The sequence below is a fragment of the Poecilia mexicana genome, unplaced genomic scaffold (assembly GCF_051168715.1).
Source record: "Poecilia mexicana isolate PSO_F unplaced genomic scaffold, ASM5116871v1 scaffold_5, whole genome shotgun sequence".
In the NCBI taxonomy this organism is placed as follows: domain Eukaryota; kingdom Metazoa; phylum Chordata; class Actinopteri; order Cyprinodontiformes; family Poeciliidae; genus Poecilia; species Poecilia mexicana.
The window spans coordinates 16,255,639-16,274,395 of NW_028263374.1; the positions used below are offsets into that span (position 1 = coordinate 16,255,639).

At 40.6% G+C, this 18,757-nt stretch overlaps 1 protein-coding gene across 1 annotated transcript in view; it reads right to left on the reverse strand.

The window, feature by feature from the left end:
- The window catches only part of erc2 (ELKS/RAB6-interacting/CAST family member 2), a 38,786-nt gene extending 22,477 nt beyond the window's left edge, over positions 1 to 16,309 (reverse strand). The window contains exons 1-5 of the mRNA XM_014999415.2: positions 15,041 to 16,309; positions 8,187 to 8,210; positions 5,145 to 5,579; positions 4,812 to 4,886; positions 745 to 900 (exon numbers count right to left, since the gene is read on the reverse strand). Coding sequence (XP_014854901.2) covers positions 745 to 900; positions 4,812 to 4,886; positions 5,145 to 5,579; positions 8,187 to 8,210; positions 15,041 to 15,718 — 1,368 coding nt within the window. The 5' untranslated portion in view covers positions 15,719 to 16,309. The remainder of the gene's footprint in view (positions 1 to 744; positions 901 to 4,811; positions 4,887 to 5,144; positions 5,580 to 8,186; positions 8,211 to 15,040) is intronic.
- Positions 16,310 to 18,757: the final 2,448 nt, after the last annotated feature.

Genomic DNA, 18,757 nt, shown 5'->3' on the forward strand with positions numbered 1-18,757 from the left:
CTGACATATAAACACTTGCAAGATTTGACAATATAGAGTTGGAATCGAAAGTGTACATACCATCTTATAATGTTGTGTCAAAACTTTTGAACAAAAACAAAAAAAGTTCAGATCACGATGGTGTCCACATCCTCTTTCACTCCAGGTGTGATTTTCTTTCGGTGAAATGTCTTTTTATTTTATTTTTTTCTGTGTGAAAAATATTTGGAATCATTGCAGAGCAGGTCTCGGTTTTCTTCATCATATCATAACACATTCTCTCAAAACTTCAACAAAGTGTTAGTTTAAGGCTGTGCACATTTTTGCTATCATTGTAATTCTTCTGTTTCTCACATGTTTCCTCCTCAATTAAATCATGCAGTATGAATGTGTCTTATCTTTAGAAAAAGTTTAGAAAACATGAAGGATTTCTTTGTAAACGTCATAGAAATCTTGCATTGTGACTGGGAAGTGTGCAGTTTTAAAGAGACCCTGTACTAATTTAAGCATGTGTTTTGAAGTTAGGTGACAGTCTTAATCAGCTCTTTAGGGGGTTTTCACACCTTTTGTTTGTTTCCTCATGAATTTGTTGTGGTCGGTTATTGATTTCAATTGTGCAAATTAAAAGAATGTACAAAAGTTTCCATCATAAAAAGCAAAGAACAATAGATAAGCAAAGTTTGTGAGCAAATAAGGTCCATCATCTCAGCTGAAAAAACACAGAGAGCAATCCTGTTTGTGAAGCCGCATGCACATGGCCTCTACCTTAGTCTTCATAAACTTGGAGTGGTTCTTGTAGACCTCCATCTGTTTGATTTCCTCCTCTCGATCCTCTGTGTTTAGTAAGCTGTTCGCCTTCAGCATCTGGATCTCATCCTCCAGATCTCGAATGTTGCGCTCCAGAGAGGCAATTTTGGTATCCTGCACACAAACACGCGAAAGAGACACACCTCAAAACCGAGACCAGCATTCCCACTAGCCGAGTGCTGCAAAAACAATCAGAACTACGGACAGGAGTCCACGAATAAACGCAAAGACTGAAAGCGACCGCAACGATTTGGACCGACAGAGAGACAAAAGAGAGGTAAAAAGGGGAGATGCAGAGAGATAAGGAGTGGATGGAAGAAGCTCTCTGGTTTGGCTCAGAACAACTGCAGTATCTGTCGGGGAAATCAAAAGCTTTCTACCCAGCTCTTTGCAGCGGCTCAAAGGATTAATCACCATTGGGAAATATTGAGTGCACATCCAGCACAGACTGATCCTTCAGGAACAGAGAGAGACGTGCAAAAAATAAAAAGGAAAAAGTAACAAGCTCTAGCTTCTGCTGTGGAGGCTTGCAGATACATGCAGAATCAAGTCTCTGGACTGCGACTGAGAGACCAGCTTTAGCTTCACGGCTTTTTAAATAAATAATACTACGTCTTTAAGATTAGCCATGGTTCATCTCCCTCTCCAGCAGAGCATAGAGCAACCTTGCTTCTTCCTGCCTTTCTCTCTCTTTTTTTAATATCGTCCTTCCTTCCTCTTTGTGAACTTGTGAACTTATAGCCATTTGCAGGGTCAGCCACAGCCTGCTGAACAACATGGGTGATGAGTTGTAATGAGAAATGAATGATTGGGAGTTTAACGTCAATGCATGGAGCGCCGCTCGTGTGCATGCACTTCGCCCAGCTGCTGCATCTCACCTTACAAGAAGAACATCAATGAAGTGACAATTCTGCAACAGACATGAGGCGCCGTACCTTCAGAGGAGAGTGATTTTATCCCACGGACCTGGTCAGTGAATTGTGCTCGTTATCTGTCCCTGGATCTGTACATCCCTCTGTCTCTCCATATCCCTGCATACTGGCCTCTCACTGTCATAAACAACCACACCTGTTTCCATGGCAGCAGCAGGCAGGCTATATACGGTGCACCGTCTCTGGTGAGTGAGGAGGAAGAGAAGGCGGGAGGGTCGGAGACGAGGGGGAGGGAGGGAAGGAGGTAGGATTATTCGCGCTTCCATCAGCATCAACAGAGAAGGGGAGAGAGGAGAGAAGCAGGGTCTTCCTCCACAGCAAAAGGAGAAGGAGGAGGGGGCGGGACTTCCCTCGCCCTGTATGATAATCAACAGGGTACAGAGCGCCCTGAAGTCACATGACCAGGCTGTGGGAGGCTGGGCCGGTGCAGCCAAGCGAGAGGGGCTGTGTCAGCTCAGCGATGATGTCATGATTTATTTTGAGGAAGTGATGTCAGGCCTCTGCAGTGAGGCTGGGGGTGTCTACAGCAGCTCAGTAGCTGGATGTTCCTGATATTCTCCACTGTCACAGTGATACTGAATGTCCTTTTTTATTTGCTATAGTTTATCCCTTTCTCCATCTGTGTTTAGTAGTCTGAGACAGATTAGCGAAATGGTATGAACATGAGCTTAATTAAAGGATTTGTTGTGGGTAGACTCCAGAAACTCTCATATTTTCCAATATTGAATAACATGTTTAGATTCATACCTATAATTAGTTTAAAAGCTTTACTACAGTGTCTTGAACTTTGTCATATTTTGTTTTGTTACAAACGAAAAGTTCAATTTCTTTTTAATTAGATTTTATTTGATTGACTGAAACAACGTGGTACATAACTGGAAAGCGAAAGGAAAGTGATCCATAGTTTCAAAATGTTTTGAAAATAATAATCTAAAGGTGTGGCACACCTTTGCATTCAGCTCTCCTGAGTCAGTATTTCCACATCAGTCTTCGTGCTGCAATTAAGACTTTGCAGATCTACAGACTGAAGCATTTGCTCCTTCTGGTTGTGTATGCCAGATTGGATGGAATGCACTGGTGAACATGAGTTTTCAAATCTTGCCACAGGTTGTCATTTTGACTAAAGTCGGGATCTTGTGTTCAGCACATTGTGACTGTGTTGAATGTATGTTTTTTAGGTCTTTATTTTCTGAATATGTTTCTCTTTGCCACTCTGAAGCTCTTCTGCCAAATATGACTTCTAGATAAGGAGCAGTCAGGTCTCACAACAGCCTGTTGACATGCCAGCTCTCACAGCCTCTCATAGCTTTTTTTTTCTTTTTTTTTTTGCTTGTCCTGTCTTGTCCTTGGGTAAGGAGACATGACACTCTGACAGAGTTTGAACTCGAGTGCAGATTCTCCATGTTCAGTTTTTGCTCTGCTTTTGAACAAGATGTTTGATTTTCACTTGGAGAATCTTATTTTTTCATCACAACCTAAACCATCTCCTTGTAGCTCTGCTAGGATGGCCATTGCTTTCCTATGCTATTCTACTTGATTCAAAACTCACTTCACTTCACAGTCTGGGCTTTCTCCCATTCACTTGGATTTCAACTGGACCAATGAGAGCACTGAAGGAGAAGTTATTGTTGATGTCAGTTTTCTGGTCCATTTTAATCTGCCTGTAGATTTAATAATGGCAGTGGAGGAAGTGAATGAGGACATTCAGTCGACGTTGGTCATTCTTCCAAACACTGAATTATCATTAACAGCCACCCGCTTGGCACTTCTCTCTTTAAAGTGGAGGATGGTTGCTTACAGTGCAGTTAATTTCCGGTAAACTTCATAGCATCAGACTGCCACATTATATACATCAGTGTTAGGGACTGGGTAAAATTGAAAACTTTAACAGAGTTCACACCTCCAGGAAGCAATCATCATTTCTGAGTAGCTAAGAGCCCAGACCCTCTGTGCAAAGCAAAGAGTAGATGCTGTTGTTTTCATCAGGTTATAACTCTGCCCTTGTGTCAGCTTCTTTGTAGCCTTTGTCATTAAGAAAACCTTTCCCATAACATAATGCTGCCACTACTGTGCTTCACTGTCTAAGGTGTGTTCAAGGCCATGTGCAGCATGACATTAAATGGAACTAATTTATGCTGTCTTTCAACTATAACCTTCATCTTGTCACTGTTTCGTGAAGGCAAGACCCAGCAAGTGAACAACTAAAATTTGCCCATTTGGTAATTTTTTCCCTAATAGGCAAAATTCCTTGGTCTTTATCATGATATTTGGTCATCAATGTCCTTTACTAACCCTCTGCTTTTACAAAACAGCTGTACTTTACATAGGTGGACTCCATTCATGAAGTGGACAACTTCTGCAGGCAAGTGGTAGTCGACTTTTATTTGTAAAAACTTTTGACAATCAATTGTCCTTTTTGCTTTACTTCACAAATTACCCTGTGTTGATCTGTCACAATAAAATACTTTTTCTGACCGTAAGCTTACAAAAAGTGAAATAGTTCACTAGATATCACTAGCTTTGCAAGCTCTTTAATTCCAGTGATTCACTTAGTCGTTATAGAGCAAAATTACTTCCAAACTGTTCATTCCTGATCTTTAGTTTCAGATATGCATGATCAGAAAGCATGTGAAAGAAACTCTATCCATCCTCCAAAAAAATCTTGATGGAAAATGTTATATAAACCTCCAGAGCTCTTGCAGAATCAAAGTCTGCTCTGTGTTTGCAGTCAGCGATGTGAGGAGTTGATTGTAAAAGAATCACATTGGCTGTCACAAACCTTTTCTTGTTTCAATTTGACACAAACCTCTTCAACAAACCAAATGTTGACTCTCGTTCAAGTTAGCACAAAAGCTCTGAAAGCTGATACAGCACCGTTCCATGTGTGAGAACAAGAGAGAGGCATGTGATGCCAGGCTGGTGATTGACTCAGCTGCAGCAAATTGCAGTGACAACAATAGATTCAGCAGAACACACATCAGCAAAAGCCCCTCTGTGGGAAACGCAATGAAAGGCTTGAGAATGGGAGCGTATGAACACACAACGTTTGCTTCCACACAAATGCGGAGCTGCTGTGTGTAGTCAAGTTCTTACTTTCATCTCTATGATGGTCTGCAAGGCCTTGGTTTTGCTTGGATCCTGATGAAGCTGATTTCTTCTGTGCAGTTCCTTTTGGGAAAGAGAAATAATTTTTAACTTTTTCTACACAAGAGCAAAGGATAAACAATAATAATACAATTCAAACGATATGCGTCTGTTCTGTTCACGGTGCCACATTTACAAAAGTGCCCCACAGTTTTTGTACATGTTACATAATCAATGCATCACAAGGAGCAGACAGGAGTGCACTGAATTTATGATGCTCAGCACTGCCATCTAGTGACAAAGACGCATACTAAATTTCAAATACTGTTTGTTTCATTGTACCTCTCGCAGATGGATGTTTTCCTTCTCCTTCTGGTCCAGAATTACTTCCAGGTGTCCGAGTTGGGCCTCGGCCTCAGCAATGCGCCTGGCTCTCTCCTGCTCTTCCTCTTCGGTCGCCCTGCCCGGCCCGGGAGGCAGCCCTTTACTCTGCAGCATCTCCAGCAGCTTCTTAATGGACTCGTCCCTGGCACCGAGTGTTTGTTTCTGCGTCTCTATTCTTAGCTCCATCTCCTCCAGGGTTTTTCTAAGCAGGAAGAGCTCCTTGGCCTGCCTGTCGTGCTCGGCTTGCAGCCGGCGGAAGTTCTCCTCTGTCAGCTCGATGGTGGTGAAATGCTCCGAGCCAGATCGGTTTCCGCTCTCCTGCTGAAGCAGGTGGTTGAGGTCTCGCTGTGTGCGTAGTTCGTCCTGCAGAGCCTGGATGGTCATTTGGAGATGCTGCAGGAGACGTGGACAGAAACGGACGTGTACACACACAAAGACCCAACGCATTTAGGAATAAAACAGAATCCAATTTAATTTATTTTAGTCAAAACTAACATCAGTGGCAAAATGTGCAGTACTGGGAAGGCCTAACCCATGACACACCAGCACTTACATTACAGCACCTTTAAAAACTGATTTCAAAGAATTAGCACCGTTTGGTTTGATACAACAATTAATTATTTATATGAATGCCAGGACCAGGGAGAATTTCTTGTTTTACCACTAGACACTAAGGGACAGACATGATGTGACTCTAACCTCTAAAAGCAGCTCTCAGTTCTCAGTTCAAAACATTCTGGATATTTACATGTCTGTCTAGTCAGGATATGGAAGAACTAACAACTAAATATAAACTCCCATAAGTTACAACGTCTTGAAATTGTCTTAGATGTTAATTTTAGTGAAAATGTCTCTTCAGGACTAAAGATCACAAAAATACCTAAACACAGACAACAAATTAAAGAAATGGATGAATATAATAAGAGCAAATGCAGGGCTAAAATTCATCCATTAATTTTCAGTCATGATTTTAGTAGTTTGTATTTAAATGACACAAAGAAAACAGTATTGGTGCTTCAGGAACAATCAACCAACTAGTAAAACATGTAGAATAACATTTACGTTCAGGGAAAGAGGTTAGTTTTCTTTTGATAAAAACTTTGATCAACAATGGTCAGTTAATACAATAATTACAGTGTAAGAACTCTCCTAAAGTGATTAAGATAGTCTTTTAATAAGCAGTAAGACCACAATCTACAGAAAAACAAAATATTTGTTGAATTTAAATGAGCCAATAACTGGTAAAATGAGTGCATAATATATACTCACTGCTAATCATTAAATACACCTTGCTAGTAGATGTGGCTTATTTCGTTGAGGCAAGATAAACTTTCTTCAAGCAGTTTGGCTCACATTGACGTCACATTGCCATGCAGTTGTTGCAGTTTTGTCAGCTGCATGTTCATGATGTGAATCTCATATTCATCACATCCCAGTGGTTCTGTCTTGGACAGAGATCTGGTGATTCCGGAGGTCGTTGAGGTACAGTGACCTTACTGTCCTTTCCGTTTCATGGTGGAGTGTCCAGCTAGAAGTAGTCATAGAAAATAGGAACTGGGAATTGAACCCTCAGTTTCTTGCCTTTGACTGGTAGGAGTTAAAATCCAGAGTGGTTTTGTGCAACACTGAGGCTTCTCTATACACAATTTACCACTGTGTCTCCACTGCCAACCCTGAAAGATTTACTTTTATAAACCTGCATGTACTTACAGGCAATAAGCGATTATTTTGTTATTCAACTTAAGTGATTAAATAGCCATTGGGTTAATTAATGGATTAACTAGATTAAACCAGTTCCCCTAAGAGTGAGAGCTGAAGAATATGTTTTACATTGTCTGCCTGAAAAATCAAAACACGTTCTTTATTCAGAAGATGTTCTTTTGTTTTTTGTCTATTTGGAAGTAGGGCTGGACAATAAATCAATAACAATATATATTGTGGTAGACACATGATTCATATCAATAGGTAATATGTTGGATAGAATATTCAATAATTTCTATGAACTCCAATCCAGAACCGCACGGCATTCTGGGGGAAGTAGGTAGAGGAAGTGTTTAGTCGCTCAACCTCTCACGGTTGGTGGCATCAACTAATTCACTCACTATTCGGTTACCTAGCAACTCACTCACTCTTTCGTTACCTAGCAACAAGCTGTAGAGTAACTTACCAGCAGTTTAAGGTTTTGCCACCATGCCTCATAAGTGCTTAAAAATAAACAACAGCGTGGAATGAAAGGATAAAAAGAGGAAAACAAATCGAGGGGAAATTGTGGATAAAAGAGGAAAAGTCACATCACCAGTTTGGTAATACTTCAGATATTTAGAACAAAAAACTAATTGATAATTATCAATATCGACTGATATGAAGCATATCATGATACGATTTTCAGCCATGTCGTCCAGCCCTATTTTGAAGGGTGGAAAAATAAGTGTGAAATGTTCACCAGTGACTTTGTTAAAACACCTATTTCCTCATGTGGATTTTGTACTCCACTGAACTAACATGGATTGTAACTTTGACACTTCATGTTTTTACCATTTTCATGACATTTTTCACCCATGTGTATATAACTGTCTGTAAGGATATTTGTACCACGTTTCTGACAAAAGGTTTAGTTTTGCTAGATGTATAACTTTCCTCCAATAAAGTAGAAGAGAAACAAAGATTCACCCATGTACTGAAAATGGTCCAGTTAGGTCCTTAGAGAACAGAAACAGCTTTTTCTCCTGAAGTCATTCACCTTCCCAGGCTACGAATGTATGGTTTGAATTCTTATAGTGGAGCAGTAACATGACTTTCTGTTCTCCAGGTCTTTGTGTTGAAACATCAGGATTCAAGGGGCAGCAGAACTGAGGGACTGAAGGGATATCATTCAGTTCTCCAAGGAGGTTAAAGGGTTAGGAGAAAAAGGGATTGTCAGGTATCTGGAAAAAAAATACACGGCACACGAAAGGTGACTCTATGTTGTGCACACGACACGGTGCAAACATAGGGACAAACCTTGGTTCTCCTGGCATCCAGCAGCTGCAGAGCATGAACAGAATGAACAGAAAAAACAGATGTGTGGTGAAAACAGAGCGTCAGAGCTTGATGCAACAGAAACGGATGATCAACACAAAGCAGAAAAATCCTAAATGAGAGCTGCTGGTTTATCACTCTTGCAGTTAGTAAAGCAAATTTACAACAAACCTTTTTTGATAGCAAACTTTTCATCTTGTTATAAGAAAAAGAACAGTTTTTAAACTATTAGCCCGATTGGTTTCGAGACAGCCAGATTAACAGTTCTAAGAGCTGAACGTAGACATTTTTTTCTTTATAACAAATAAAAATATCTGCCAGAAAATAGATTTTTCATGTACAAACCAATGTTTACTTAGACAGGATTACCTTTCTGGAAAGACATTTTAAAAATGGGTAGAAGTGGGTATAGTATTTTTCCAATAAACTGTTAAAATATATTTACTAATCATAATATTTTAATGAGAAGCATTAACAGTCAAGTTAAAAGTAAAAGGAACAACTGAGAACTATTTTTGCTGTACGATTCTGTAAACATTAACAGAAAATTAAACTCTAGCACAATTCACATTTACTCTACAGATTTACAGTACGCAAAAAGTTAACATTATTCTTTTAATGACTAACTTTAGAAGTACTTGGTCCTATAAGTAAACAACCAACAGGAAAATAAGCTGGAGGAAAATAAACACCAGTAAAATTCTGACCTAAAGACACAAGATTACCGTTTGACAACGTTTTCCAAGTGCTTGTTTGACCACCAGGGGACAGTGTTTGCATTTCCAGTAAAAGCTGCTGAATTTTCTGCTGACTGCTGCCATGACAGGTTGTTTCAGTCAGACACCCCCTCTCTGAGTCATTGGCCTTCGGTACAGCAGCAGAAATGATGCAGTACGAAGATGCTAAAGTCTAATTTTAACATTGAGCATATTCTGCTCTTACTCTCATCTCAAAGTAAACCATGAGAGTGGAAAGTTGAAAAAATATATAGATTTTATGAGTCCCAAACATGAATTATGTATGTATGTATATATATATATATATATATATATATATATATATATATATATGTGTGTGTGTGCGTGTGTGTGTGTGTGTGTATTTGTTTGTTTGTTTGTTTTTTTACAGCAAACAAATGATTCTACTGTAGTTAGATTTGGAGTAAAGCGTGCCCACACTGAGAAGGAACCCCAAATGTTTTCTTCTTTTTTCAGATCTATCCTTCTCGTTTCGGATCCTCCCTCCTCACCGATCAATAAACTCCTGCCTGCCTTGGAAACCAAAATGCAGGAAACAATCCAGTGAATGCATCTGCGTAATTGAACTGAGACTTAAAATCACTATGCAGCCTTCCGCCCGGTTCCTCCACGTCAGCCACAGCTGAGGTGCAGCTGTTTGCCTGAACTGGTCATGACTCAGCTGATACTGGTGCTGTGGTCAGGGAGGGGTGGGGGGTGGGGGGGGTTCTTTCTGTTCTTGAAAACCTTGACGGTCAAAACCCAGAGAGTTTCTCAGCACTAGACAGAGACGCTGAGCTGCTGTGACTCCTTATCGTAATGACACCTGGGCCAGCCGGGGGTAACTGGCTGTCATAAATCTTGTGGTGCAGAAGCAGAGAATCCTTTTGAGGGCAACATCACACACTGACTCAGGTTCTGGCTTCTGCCATGTGAATGCCTTAACAAAGCGTTGTGGTGATTTAGCAGAGGGGTTACTCTGTCTGACTTGTAGGGGGCAGTTTTACCTGTGACAGTGTTGAGCGTCTGAGTTCCCCCAAGTCAATTGCCACTGAAGATTGAGGAGGGAAAAAAACATCTAAGTTAAAAACAGAAAGAATGAACGGGCACCGAAATATTTAAATTATATATTGAAGAACAGGGCAGCATTTGACACCAGTTTTGGTTGCTTTGGTGTTTCTCATACCATCTTTACAGTGAAACATGGTGGTGGTTGCATAATACTGTGGGGTGCTATAATCAACATGTACCATTGTAGAGTTTATGACAAGATAGATGGGGCTAAAAAAAAAAGTAAATAAAAGAAACAACTGTGAAAATAGGCGAAGCTGCGAATTCTGAAGCACCAAAAGTCAGAGGTCCATTTAAAATTATTTTCTTATTTTGCATTTATCATAATTTTGGCCATTTCTGCTTTTATTCACAGATAAAGTCACAACCAGATCCTCGCTAAAACTAAAGAAAAAGTTAAATTTTCTTTAACAAATATAAGCTGTTAGATGTTACAGAACATCCCATCTACTTACTTCAGCCATAATTTAAATGCTTCACACAAACAGGCCATTGTTACAAACACGCCTAATAAAAGGCTGGCTGCCACACTACGCGCCTTAAAATATTATTTTGGCCCCTTAAGCAATTAGATGATGACCCCTGCTCCAGAATGAGCCATCTGGTGACACAGGAACCAGCTGCTCTGCATGTAATGCTCTACATACATGGGAGGTTGTGTTTTTGTGAGAATAAATGAGCAACTCCAAAGCTCTTGAGCTGCAGCAGCCTACTGTTCACACCGTTCCTAATCTCTGCGTAGTGTGTCGTGATAGCTGACAATACACAATTACACCCACACCACACAAGCAAATGCTGCGTTTCATCACCTCCCCTCACTTAGCACAAAGTTACAAGAGGGGCGCCTGCAGAAATCTGACAGTCTGAGACGGTAAAAAAAAAATGCCACTCTGTGCACAGAAGTAAGCCATCTGTCAAGACTTCTTTTATATTTTTTTGTTTTAATCGAATCTCATTCAGATGCTTGAACTAGAGGAAGCTGTTTATCGTGTGATTAAGCAGCTTTAGCAGCACTTGATAGGGGTTGCTTTGTGGGTTAGCATGAGGCCAGATGGCTCACACAACCGCTTGGCAGTCACAGGGGCCATGCTGGAACCAGTTTGTATTCGATACCACCCACACGGTTCGCCAGGGTTCTGCTTGTCATGAAAATTCACGCCAAGAGAAGACTGTCATAACGTGAAAGAATCAATAGAGAACTCTGTGATTCTACAAAGGTATTGATCCTGATGCGACTCCCTGTGTCCTCCCATGCGGCGTCTCGACTGGTGGCATCTCCAAAACTCTGGGTTCACAGTCCCGTTATAGGCGGCTGTTCAAGTGGCAACATGTAGACACTGGCTGATGAAACCAGGTTGACCACAGATGACCACTGTGAGTGCTGGTGGCACATAGTAGTCCTACTTCTCTTTCCTTATGTTGTGGGTATAGATAAGCTGCAGCTCCAGGTTATGTCTAGTGGCCAGGTTTCCTTTGCACCATCCTTGTTCCCCCAACACGTGTGTAGATGCGTCCCCGTCTTTGTTTGTGGCAACCTGCCTGGGGGCTTTTGTGGGGCGAGATCATCAACTCAACAGTTTTGGTACTCTTGGCAGCCAGATATTTGAAGTGCTTGACTAACAGTGGTCCCTTCAACAGATTCACAGCCTTAATCTCTGCAGTTTGTCCTGAATTACCATGGGCCTCTTACTGTGTCTGATTAATGGCCCTCTTGCCAACCTGTCAGGAAATGTGAACTGCCATGTTTTGGAAGAATTATACTTATGCCATATGCATTTTTTGTTTGGTTGTTTGTTTTTTTATTACATGTTCACTGGATCCAAATTATATTATTTGGGGGTAAAACAGTAAGTAATTAATGAAAACAAATGCAACGCTCTTCAGCTTATGAGTAGCAAGACACCATATAATGTTTTTCTTCCACTTCACCATTACTCACAATTTTGTTTTTAACTATCGCATACAATCTCAATACAGTACATGAAGGTTTCAGCTGTTAGGTGACAAATGTGAACTGTTTTTGTTCTAGGGGCTGTGAGAGACACCAAAAGCTTAGGGTTGTTACGTGACAAAGCGTCACCATGTGACTGCTGTAGCTTAGAAGTCAAGTTAAGTCAACATCCTGCACTGATGTGCAGTACCTGGTTTGCACAGCTGAATTATAAAACATGCGTGTAAACAAACAATTGTGAGTTCACCTCTCACACATGAGCAGTACGCCGCTCTGTTTGATTACAGGGCTGCACAATCCACCAGGGGAATTACCTCTAATTAAATTTTCACCCGTCACACACCACGTGTTATATAACACTTAATCGGACACAAGCGTAGACGCTTGTTCGTGTTGACGATGTTACGTTAAGCCTATGTTCCAAATATAGAAAATCCAGAATTTCTGGGTGGGAAACAGCATGATTTACTTTAAGTCTTGCATGCATGTGCAGAAGGCGCAAAGCGGGACCTATTTTTGTTGGAACCGTTGATCAGGGCTGACTGGGCAGCTGAGCAGCAGTGGTCATGACTCAGTCAGATATGGTATGCTCTAGCTCACGCGCTCGCCTCCAGCAGCTCTCGTACAGCTTCGGCAGGACAACAAAAATTCTGTTCAATTCCATGAAAACAAAAATCAGTTCCCCTTCACAACAAAAATCTACCACACAAAATGATCTCACGCTAATCATCACCGCAAGTCATCACCTCCACTGTTTATGATTGAGGCTCTGCAGGCTGTGGGTGGTATTTAAACATAAAAAAATAATAATAAAAATAAAAAAAACTTCCATGCTTCAGAAAGTGAATGTTATATCAGGAGATTTTGCAAACAGAGGCCCGTACACCCTGATTCTGATTATCTCATGATAAATGATGCATGGTATTTGCTGAAACTAACAGGGGCCTAAGGCGCCTGATGCAATTGTAAAAAGTGGTGCTAGAAGACAGATGCAATGACTGGCTTGAAATGTTTCCATTATTAATGAGGCAATTTGCTCCTCAGTCAGCCTCTCAGTAAGCCCAGTGGGTGTGACCAAACCAGCCCACCGTAAATATGCACTTATGTAAGCACGCCTCAGAGCCCAGAAATCAAGTTAGAATAGACCAATTATAGCAACAAGGCACATCTGCCTTTTATTAGCTGCCACACTGCATTAATGAATCCTACCAGGAGGAATATAAATATCACTCGACATAAGGGGAGAGCAAGCACCGAGTCCTCTCTTTGATTCAAGGATGATGCCATGGAAACCCGTCAGCGAACAGCTTTCGTAAGCTGCAGGACACATTCAGCTCCTCAACTCTATGAGTTCCAACTAAAAATATCACAATGAGGATTTAACGACTCTATAAAGAAATGTGAAAAGCTGAGTTGCTTCGGTTCCGTCGGTGACACGGATGATTCAGCTTTAACACAGACTCAGATTTTTGCAAATCATAATGATGTAAAATACTTCTGGTATTGCATAATTGACTGATAGTTAGACTAAAGCGCCTTGCAAAAGTATTCATACCCAAAAAGACTAACACAAAGCAGCACAAATTTGGAATGAGGAGGAAAAATTATAAATAAAAAAAAATCTCCATATGTTTATAATTCACCAATTTTTACTGCATTTTCATAAACAGATATGGATGGATTGATACTGAGATTAGATTGATTAAAAAAAATGCACATCACACATTTTATATATTCATTTATATAAAACGCTGAATTGTTTTCCTTCCACTTCACAATTATCCATTGCTTTGTGTTGTTGCATCACATAAAATCTCCTCAAAATGCACAAAAAGTACAAAATACTATTAGGTTAATGAAATGTTGAAATGTTCAAAGGGAACGAATACTTTAGCAATATGCAGAGACAAAACCCCGTCTTTCATAAGAAGATCAACAAGTCCTGTGTGGAAAAACCCACTGATGGTACTACCTTGCAGGGTAGAGTAATGACTAATCGTGTCTCTTCAGTGTATGAAAACAGAGTTGGAGCAGACACAATGCCCTGCACAAAGAGCGAGTCCAAACTCAGCCTTTAAACTGCACAAAGCATTGCTCGGTATGCTGCATCATGAACACAGCGTTTTGTTTTGTTTTTTGAAAATGCATTCATACTGAAAAGCTCAGTCTATATACACAATCTACACAATATCAGAGTGTCATACATTTCCACTTGCAGCTGACAGAACCCACTAAGCCAGAGGCTGTGCATTCGCTCGCACCAACAGCTAGCCAACTATTAATAATCCTCCAGGTGAGGCCTGACATTAAAGAAAGTGATCTCCAGCTGTTTTTTTTTTTGTTTTTTTTGCCAAGACAATCATTTAAAATAGACAGAAAGATGACAAAATCTTTTGTAGAAACAACTATATGAACCAAAGTAAACACTGTGAGATGATGCAGGTCAGAGCATATGAAGAGAAGGCAAAGGAAGACAGACGGGGAGTGTTTAAGTGTCCTTGACATTTGTCTCTGGGCCCTGTGCCTACTCCTGTCAGTAAGTGATTTAACTGGGCCATGACTACACCCCCACACTGAGGTAAGCAAAAAAAAAAAAACCTTTTGACATCTCTTCCCCTGGGGCCAATCTGCTGAACCTGTGAAAATAAACCAAAATTAAGCGATATCGGGGCCAGACGGCATTCAATACACCTGTCGGCAGTGTCATCGTACTTTTTAACTGAGCCACAAATAACTGAACGTTCAGATTTCTGCTCTACTCCTTTTTAGTTGAAGTGCTTGTATTTTCTGAGAGGCTGAAGTCTTATCGATTCTTCACTGGATGAAGAGATATTTATGTCAATAAAAGAACATCTTTCCAGAAAGGTTTTACAAATCTGTTAAAAAAAAAAAAAACAGAACTGACTGCTTTAATTTTCTACAGCATACATAAGAGAGGATGGCTGTGATTATTTGCAAAAGACAGCATGGTGAAAGCAGAGATCAAAGCAGAGCAAAATGGGCAGACAAATAGGCAGCGAGTGAAATTCACTGCAGCAATAAGTGGATTATGACAGCTCAGAGAGGAGTGGTCTCACCTGATTCTCCTCGTGAGTGACTCTCATCTGCTCTTTCAGAATGGACGTGCGAGCCGCCTCCTCTTTCCTCATGATCCTCTCCTTCTTCAGCTCTGGGCTCCAGAAGCTCTTGATGCTGTTGGTGGAAGATCCCAACTTACTCTCCTTCAGGTCAAGCTCTCGCCGCAGCATCTCATTCTCCCTCTGCATCTCCCTGAGCTGGGCCTGCATCTCCAGCAGCTCGCCACCACTGCCCCGCACGGCCTGCCTGAGCAGAGCCGAGGGCACCCCCTGGTGGTGGTGGTGGTGGGCGTGCAGCATGGAGAGGGAGCCCAGGTCACTGTAAGACAGAAGGTCAGCATGAGGCAGCCCCACTGAAGCAATATTGGGGCTGCTGCCCATGGCTGTGACGCGACCCCCGTACATGGCCCGGCTGGTGGCGCGACCCAGAGTCATGGTTCCCTTTGGGTAGGTGGCAGTGGAGCCCACGCCCTCGTGGTCACTCAGGTACATGGGCCCTGAAGTAGCATAGGCAGCGTTGAGTGATTGGATGTTCTCCATGGAGAGGGTCTTGCCCCCTGCACCACCCCCGCTCCCACTGTGTGCCCTTCGATGGCCCAGTCTGGGGGACCTTGGAAGGCGCGGGGACCGTACAGGGCTGCTCTCTACATGACCTACAGCTCTGGCACTGCCGTACATGTCCCGTGATTCAGAGGAGTAGCCACCAGAGGGTCCTTTAACAGGGGCGTGCTCAAATGAGACTGCTCTGACTTTTTTCAACCAAACATGGATGACTTAGTTCATGTCTGAATGGGTGGGTTAGGTCACATCAATGTCAGATCTGAGGAAACAGGGGAGAAGGATTTGTCAGACATACAGCATTTCAGACAGCAGAAAAGAAAAAAACAAAACAGCACATTCCAGTCAAAAATCTAAGCTCTAGACGGAAAGGGAAATTTTATATTAGCTCTAAGATTTGTGTTAGTCAGCGTAGACGACAAGCTGTCCCAATTTACAAGGCTCTAATTTCAAATGGCCTGCAGGAATTTCACAACATCATCCCAGATGTCACACAGGCTAACATTTATCTATAGTAGATCTCAGTACTGATTAAAATATAACTTTACAGTCTCACATTTCTCTGACCTGAATCATGATAGCCATCATTTCATCAGAGTAAACAAAGACAACTATAGAGAGCATTTTAGATGTCGAGGAGCACGTTCTACAAAACATCAGTACATTTTGAATCACTTAGAATCCATCTGATTATTAATCACCTTTGTTTTCAATCACAGGTTTAGTACAACCAAGCCGTACAGCACAGACCCAATTAGCAGTTTAGTGCGTGATATCAAGCTCATCATCATCTTCTGAGAAGTGTTGTTTCTTAAGGCACTTTGTTAATTAGCTATCATATAAGTGATCAAGCAAATTTATTGGCACCCCCGGTAAAGACGTGGAGAAAGCTACGAAAACAAATCAGCTTTTGTTGCAGAAGCATAATCTAAAAAAAAAAAGTGAGGTGAGTGGAAACTTTTTAATAAGTCACTCATAACTTAATTTTTTTCCCTGGGTTATTAGCCAACCCTCAAAATTGCAAAGACAATCGAACATGCAATTAAAGAAAGCCAGGATCTTTAAGGAAATGGCTACAAAGAAACAAATTCTTGTCTAAAAGTTTGTTGCATGTATAATCCAGGCGATAATTTAAAACTCTAAAAGTGGGATTAAATCTTATTTCTGTCGTGCACAGTCAGCATGGAAGCAAGGATGATGAAGTCTAAAATGAATATAAAAATAAAATAGTGTATTTCCCCCACTGACAGGATGTGTTCAAACTAAAATTTCAGCATGAGATTATGCCACTGTAATAAACACATTTATGTTTAAGCCTTTAATAAATAATCCCCAGAGGTGCTGGTGCTCTGTGTGTGTGCAGAGTGCTGCACATAGAAATACAAGAAAGAAAAGTAGGGAAGAAAGACCAATAATTCTGACAAATAAAGACATGCTGGACGAGAAATAAAGCAACATTTCTGCAGCACTGTCTTGTCTCATAAGCTAACTGATAAATATTTAGTGACAGAGTGCAGCTTGGCTAACAGTATGACTGTAAGAACTGGACCCAACATGTCTTTTTATCTGAGGCTTATACTAGAAAGAAAAACATCAGAAATCACCACGTATATCACGCATATGCTCTTTTAATAATAAAGGCCCAATCATCTTTTGATTAATAAAATTGTAAAAATGTACAAGTTTTAAAATAAATTTCTTCCTCCTGGGTAATAAGAAGAAAAAAATGATACAGGAGACTTAATTTTTAATCATGTAATAATAGCTGGGCTATTTAATGCTGTCCTTTGGCTTTAATACATTTCTAGATTTATCACGGCTGTGATTTATGTAATCTGAAGGCATCATTATTTTACTGTGGTCGATATTTTTAGGGTAAAAACTGAATGCTATTAAACACAAATGTCAAGACAAAGACTCTAACCAGGGTTTTTAATTTCCCCAGCTGTCAAAGGATGAAAGATACCGATATGTCTAAGAAAAAAGTGGTTAATCATGTACGCTTAGACTTTTCCATCTTTCTCTCCTCCTGGTGACACTTCTCGGATTCGGTTGCCATGGTGTTTCTGTCTGGGCTAGCGCAGACAAATCACCTGTCGTCATCACATGAAGGTGGAAGAAATCTTCAAAATATCAATCAAAGAAACTGTGGCTGAATACAGCCACAGTGACAAGGGGAAGGTTTGTTCTTTCTGCTTTTTAAGTCATTCCTGTATATCTTTAAAATAAAGGACAGATTGTTCATAAAAAGAGGAATCCATGTGTCAGCAGGTTCCTTCGATATATGAAAGTCACTCAAATTTCCCATGACAGCATCGCTGATGCTTTACATGAAATTCAGAAAGTCATTCCCATCTGTACGATAAAGTTATAAGAGCGTGGAAATGCTGAAAATTAAGTCAACTGAACAACAAATTTTGATTTGCAATGAGGAAGTTTTCTGATTTTCTATATTGAAGAGATGCATGAGAAAAGGCCCACAGACTGGCATTTACCTTGATCTGTACTCATCTGTGATCGGTTTGTGAAATATCTGATCTTTTCTCCACTAAATGCATCAAAATGAAGGACTATTGGTATTTTAATACTAGAAATGCCTCAAAAAATATTCTCCAATGCGTTTTATTTATTTTATTTATTTATTTATTTATTTATTTATTTATTTATTTATTTATTTATTTATTTATCATATAAAGGCTGGCAACATTTGCTTTGATGCAAGGGGAAAATATTCCCTTCCTGTTAGATTCACAATTACCAGAATTTACAAAGAATTTACAGAACATTTCTTTTTGTTCTCCTTTAAAACATGTATCACAAGCAGTAGACCAGAGTTAAAAAAAAAAAGCAGCCAGATCAGATCAGTGAGGTCTGGTGGGTAAATCTATCAGTGGGGGAAGCAGGATCCAGCAGGGGTTCAGACAAAACAGCATCCAGCATAAGTTCCAGCCAGCTTGCTGCTCACTTCTGAGGAAGATAAACACGTGTTTGCTTCTTTGATCCACCGGTAGTGCAGATAAACCAGTTTGTGTGTTGGGCTGCATCTCCTGTGACGCATCTTTGAGTCGGTGTTTGTCAGCTTTTGTGTACCTCACCACTGATGGGTCATTGATTAAGGGAGTCACTCCGCCATTTTTTCTTTTCTTTTTTTTTTTTCTT